The sequence below is a fragment of the Myotis davidii genome, unplaced genomic scaffold (genome assembly GCF_000327345.1).
Source record: "Myotis davidii unplaced genomic scaffold, ASM32734v1 scaffold79, whole genome shotgun sequence".
Classification (NCBI taxonomy): Eukaryota; Metazoa; Chordata; class Mammalia; order Chiroptera; family Vespertilionidae; genus Myotis; species Myotis davidii.
Genome location: NW_006294339.1, coordinates 2,777,777 through 2,783,691, shown reverse-complemented (window position 1 = coordinate 2,783,691; position 5,915 = coordinate 2,777,777). Strand labels below are relative to the sequence as shown.

Below are 5,915 nucleotides of genomic sequence, written 5' to 3'. Positions count from 1 at the left end.
AGGCAGCCTGGTGAAAGCTGGTATCTGGTTTGTTTCAGTTCTATAATCGAAACAATGTATAACTCCAGCTCTGAGATCCCAGCTCACTGAAAGCAGGTTTCTGGGGTTTTGTTTAGCTTCTATATTTGTTACAATGTTTTCTAAACTGCAGGCTGAGAGGCCTGCAGCGGCAGCTGGGGAACGTTGGTTTCCTCCGTCACTGAAGCAAGCAAGCCTCATGTTAGTTTTAAGCTGCCTGGCTGCTGTCCACCATCTTGGCTGGCAGTTAATTTGTATATTGCCCTGTTTAGCCAATGGGAAGGGTAGCGGTCATACGCTAATTACCATGTTTCTCTTTTATTAGATAGGATGACCTGTGGGGGGATGCAGCCAGCATGGGGCAGCGGGGGTCTCGGTGCTCTTTTTCCCTGCTTGCCCCTCAGTGAGGACCACTGGGGATGATCAGGCCCACCTTTGCTTTCACCAGCCTGGTGGAGCGGATCCTAGACGGGTTTGTCGAATGCCTGCCTGCCTGCCTGACTGAGTGCTTCTCTCTCCCAGAGGGACAGTAGATGGCTTAGAAATCCAGAGAGCCTACACACCCATCAGCCCTGTCAATGCAGAAGGCTACTTTGAAGTTTTAATCAAGGTGAGCTGACTCACACGATGCTCCGAGCTGTGGACGGAAGCCCCCATTTGCTGGCTTGGGGGGGATGGGGCAATTCCCACTGATGTGGAAGAGCCAGTGCTCACATGGAAGGAGGCTGGCCCGAGGGAAGAGAGGGGCTTCTCCCATCTCCTTCCTGGTGAAGGGGTCTGCTCAACCCCCAACAGAGGGCTTATTCCTGACAGATTTTATGAAAAGGAGCCTCAGACTGAGCAAGTGAAAGCTGCTCCTCATTTTTGTGCCTGTCGGTGGAGAGAGCACTGAGCCTGGGGGAAAGGGGACCCATTGTGTGCTGGGCATGGGGGTCCTCAGACAGCGGAGCAGCCGGAATTGTACAGTGTGTTAGACACATAGCCAGGAGGCCCCAGTACAGCACAGGGTGGCTGGAGCTATGGAGAGCAGGCTGGGCCCCCTCGCAGAAGATGCTGTATGTTTAAGTAAAGGAGTGGGGAACCAGAGGGAAAGGTGAATGGAGCCAGAGGGAAAGGTGGGCGGAAGCTCTAAATAATTTTATGGTTGGGTCACAACATGAGGAACTGTATTTAAAGGGCCAGAAGGTCGAGAACTGCTGCTCTAAGTGCTGGGAACTGCATGTGCAGTGGAGAAGGAGGTCTGATGGGGGAACTGCTTATTTGTCCTGGATCGAAAGGGGCCATGCAAGGAAAAGTGGGGTGCGGAGCACCTTGTGGACCAAACTAACCTGAGATTATTTCTCGGGGAGGTGGGCAGGGGCTGGGGCATTTGAGTTGGGTCTTAAAGGAGGAGTAGAAATTGGCAGTGGCAGGGAATGGCATCTAGGCCAAGAGGATGGATAACCAAAGGCAGGGAGAGGTGAAACAGAGCAAGGTCTTGTGGAAACTGTTCCCAGTCTGAATGGCAGGAGGAAAGGTGCTTGTGTGGCAGCCAAGGTGGTGAGGGGGTTGGCAGAGATGAGATGAACAAAGTGGGTTGGATACAAAATACCCCAGAGGCCCAAAGAATAGACACCAAGTATATAAGAAGTCATGAAAGTCCAATTATGTGGAAAAAATAATTAGGTGGGACTGCATGAAATTGCTGATACTCTAATATTTTTGACTTACAGAAACAGCAGTGTCATATTAGGTCAGCCTAATACATAGCTCTAGATCCGTGGTCGGCAAACTGGCTCGAGAGCCACATGCAGCTCTTTGGTCCCTTGAGTTTGGCTCTTCCACAAAATACCACGTGCGGGCACGCACGTACAGTGCGATTGAAACTTCATGGCCCATGCGCAGAAGTCGGTATTTTGTGGAAGAGCCACACTCAAGGGGCCAAGGAGCCACATGTGGCTCGCGAGCCGCAGTTTGCCGACCACTGCTCTAGATCATCATTTCTCAAATGCAGTCCTAGGGAACACCAGTGTTTAAGAATAGCTTTCACATCCTCTTACCTCCCTCGTAGGACAGGGATTATCCCCATTTCATTGATAAGCAAACTAAGGCCCCAGGAGAACTTGAAGCTCCACAGCCAGTAAGTGTGGCAGATGGTGAGCCCTGGCCTCCTGACTCCAAGACCCCAGCACTGTCTCCGGCTCCCACCTCCCCTGCCTGCCTTCAGAGCCCGAGTGTTTACTCCCTCCCACATAAGCTTGGATGGGATCCCTTCTCCGCACAACTGTTTGTCTGGGAGATTCCACAAATCCTCTCCAAATGGCCTGCTTCCCCAAGCTGCTTGTCTGGGTGTGTTTCTGTTGAAAGGATAAGCCTAGAGACAGTCCCCTCCCAGCTGCAAGGCTGCTTTTCTCCTTGGTTTCCCAGAAAGCCTCTCTATAGAGAGATGCTTAATTACCCCTAAGCCGCTGGCTAGGAAGAGCTGGAAATGTCTTTGCAAATTGGGCAGACAGATGGTTTTAGGTTTACCCTCCCTGGTAGAGGAGAAGGAGGAGTTCCCAATTCTCAGGCACCTCCTGGGCACCAGGCACTGCTTCTGGCTCTTTATTGTTTCGTTTCAACCTCATAACCACCCTACAGAGTAGGTCATATCCCCATTTTACAGATGGAGAAGGGATGACATCAGAGGGATGATGTCATTCTCCCCAGGCCCCTTGGGTAATACAATTCCAAGTGGAAGAACAAAAGTTCAGCGTCAGTCCTAGTTAACTAGTGTGTACTGAGCTCTGTGTGGGCTGTGCCTCCCGAGACCGGGGCCAGAAAACAAGGTGTGCCCTGAGACAGCCTCCAGCAAGTTAGGAGAACGGTAGCTTCCCTCCCAGATCTCTTCCAGGTGAGCCTAGCAAGGACTTCCCTGGCTTCAGGCACCTGGTGTCTAAGGAAGTCAGGGATGGTGCTGGGGTGGCTGGGGGTGCCGAAAAGCATGTCTGGTGACCAGAGCCCAGCCTGGTTATAATCATATCAAACACCCTTCCAGTCCTGTGGTTCGGTGCTTCCCTCCTACCCCCACCCTACTGTGTCCACTTGCTGTTCCCAGCACCTCACCTGGGCTGTCCTACCCCTGACCGTACCATACTTGATGCCCAGAATCCTCTCTGCCCTCTACCTCCCATTCCCAGAGAATTCGATCTTACTCAGTTTTCAAGGTCCAGCTCAAACGCTTCCTCCTCCAGGAAGCTATCTTTTTTTTTTTAATGTATTTTTGTTGATTTCAGAGAGGAAGAGATTAAAAACATCAATGATGAGAATCATTGATTGGCTGCCTCCTGCACGCCCCCTACTGGGGATCAAGCCCACAATCAGGGCATGTGCCCTTGACGAGAATCGAACCTGGGACCCTTCAGTCCACAGGCTGATGCTCTATCCACTGAGCCAAACCATCTAGGGCCAGGAAGCTATTCTTGATCCTGCTCCATTGGAAGTGACTGCACCTCTTCAGTGTTCTCCCAGCACTTTATCCTTCTCATGCAGTATTAGGTAGTCTCTACCGTGTGTATGTCTGAGACAGGACAGGTTCCTCCTGGACTGTGAGCTCCTTAATCTGAATAACTGAGTGATTGATTGATTCACTCATTCATTCATTTGTTCATTCATATATTTATGAATGAATTCAGGTCCAGCTGTCTTCCCTGCAGCCTCAGCATGGTGCCTGGCACAGTGAGGGCAGGCCCTCAGAAAATGTGGACTGCCTTGCATGGAGGAATCTCCACATCCTTCATTTTTTCATCCATCCAGGAAACAGTGTAGGCTGATGCAGAGATTTCAAATGAGTGGCCTACACACTGATTCCAGCCCTAATTTTATTTGGATTTGGCCTGTAGAGTGTTTTAAAAATTTGACTTAATTGCTGACATTTCAAAAATGGGAGATTTAACATAAAAATATGGATGTTTTGCTCCTATGGAAAATCAGATCTGACATCATCAGCCCCACCAACTGTACTGGAATCCTCAAAGTGGCTTCTTCCTTTAGAAGGAGCATTCACTCCCCAATTTACCACAGTCCCTACCGTTCCCTGCTGCCCTCTGGAACTGAGACTGAGTGTTAGTCGTCACTAATCATTTCATACCCAGCTCTGCACTCAGTTATGTTACCTGTATGGGCCCTGAGTTATCTGGGTTGAGACCTCTGTAGTTAAAGCTGAAGGTCCTATGGATTCTCATCCCAGCCTCACCATGTCCCTTGTGTGTAAGCTCCTGGGCCTCCTCTGAACATTGGGAATGACAGTACCAATCCTGTGGGATGAGGAGGATGATAAATTGAGATGACGCTTGTACAGTATTTAGCGTTGCAGAAAGGGCTCCCCGGGAATGGCTGGTGTGGTGTGTATTGGCAGCACTGCCCGTCCCGATGAGGTCTCCTGTGTTTGCTCCCAGTGCTACCAGACTGGGCTGATGTCCCGGTATGTCGAGTCCTTGAGAGCAGGAGACACGGCTTTCTGGCGAGGACCTTTCGGAAACTTCTTCTATAAACCAAACCAGGTCAGTGCCAGCACACGGAATCCTCAGGAGACCCCCCTCCTTCCCCACTTCCCTCTGTTCCCCTCTCCTCCGCTCCCCAGCTTAGCCTCCAAGACTGCAGCTTCCAGTTTCGGGTTTCTGAGTCTCACGGTACTATTCTTCCTAAGAGTATCCTTGGGGCTGGACATGGGAGGCGATGGACTAGGCACTAAGAAATACAATCGCCTGCCCATGCTCCAGAACTGTCCATGACGGCCCATCTCTTAGAAAACTCCGACTCACGTACTTGGTATTTAAGACCCCAATCCCATCTCACCCGCAGATATCTTTCCAGATGCACATTCCTGTTACAAGACCACAGAGACTGCCCCCTAATTCTGTCTCATGGCTCACTGCCTGGGAGGCCACTGCTTCCCAGCAGGGAAGCTCTCCTTATCTTCATGCTACGCTCAGAGCCTTCCCTGATGTTCCCAGGAGGGATCAGTAATTTTGCATCAGTTGGTGCATATCTGGAAGGCAGTTTGGCAGTATGAAGAGTCTTGAGAATCTCTGACCCAGTAATTCCACTTCTGGAAGTCTGTCCTGTGGCAGGAATCCAAAATGCTGACTCTTGCACATGTTCATTACAGCTTTATTTATGGTAGCAAGAAATTAGAGATAGCTGAGTATTCAGCCACAGGGGAACATTTAAGTACACTGGGTTTCAGGTACTTAAAGGAATTACCCTGGATTTAAAAATTATGTTTATAATTGATATTATATGTTTATATTATAAGATCAAGTGACAAACACTAGGCACAAAACTGAATAGACACCAGACTGGGAAACTAAGTTAAAATGCACAGAAAAAAAAATATGGAAAGAAAATGCAATTAAATGATAGCCTTATTTCAGCTCTGGGTGATGAAATAAGGGGTGATTTTTATTTTCTTCATTACACTTTCCAAATTCTCCATGATGAACACCTATTACCTTTCTAATTAGGAAAACAAAAACAAGGAAGAGAATGAGTCATTCCTCTCCATTCTTTTTGTTTAAAAATAGCTTTTATTGTTTGTTTTTCCTTATTATAAATGCAATACATGTTCATTACCAAAAAAAAAAAAAAATCAGCAGCTATCATAGAGAGGCAATAAGAAGAAAATAAAGAATGCCTGCAGGCCACCTACCCAGACATATCAGTCTTACTACCTTGGCATGTACTCTTCTAGATCCTCTTCCATGCGTCAGTGTATGAACAAGTGCACACATCTTTGTGCATATAGTGATATCAAGCATGTATGTGCCAGGCTCTGATTTGAATCCTCACAACAGCTCCTAGTACTGCTACCCTCCTTTTACAGATAAGGGGTGTGCATATATGTATATATATACATACATACAAAATATACTTTTAAA

The 5,915-nt window shown here is 48.4% G+C and overlaps 1 protein-coding gene across 3 annotated transcripts in view; it reads left to right on the top strand.

The window, feature by feature from the left end:
* Positions 1-5,915, top strand: part of LOC102771355 (NADH-cytochrome b5 reductase-like) — a 25,308-nt gene that overhangs the window by 9,825 nt on the left and 9,568 nt on the right. For 2 of the 3 annotated variants that reach the window (XM_006768352.2, XM_015566963.1), the window contains exons 4-5: positions 541-628; positions 4,434-4,538. In XM_006768352.2, coding sequence (XP_006768415.1) covers positions 541-628; positions 4,434-4,538 — 193 coding nt within the window. The remainder of the gene's footprint in view (positions 1-540; positions 629-4,433; positions 4,539-5,915) is intronic. The other variant, XM_006768353.2, reaches the window with a different exon arrangement.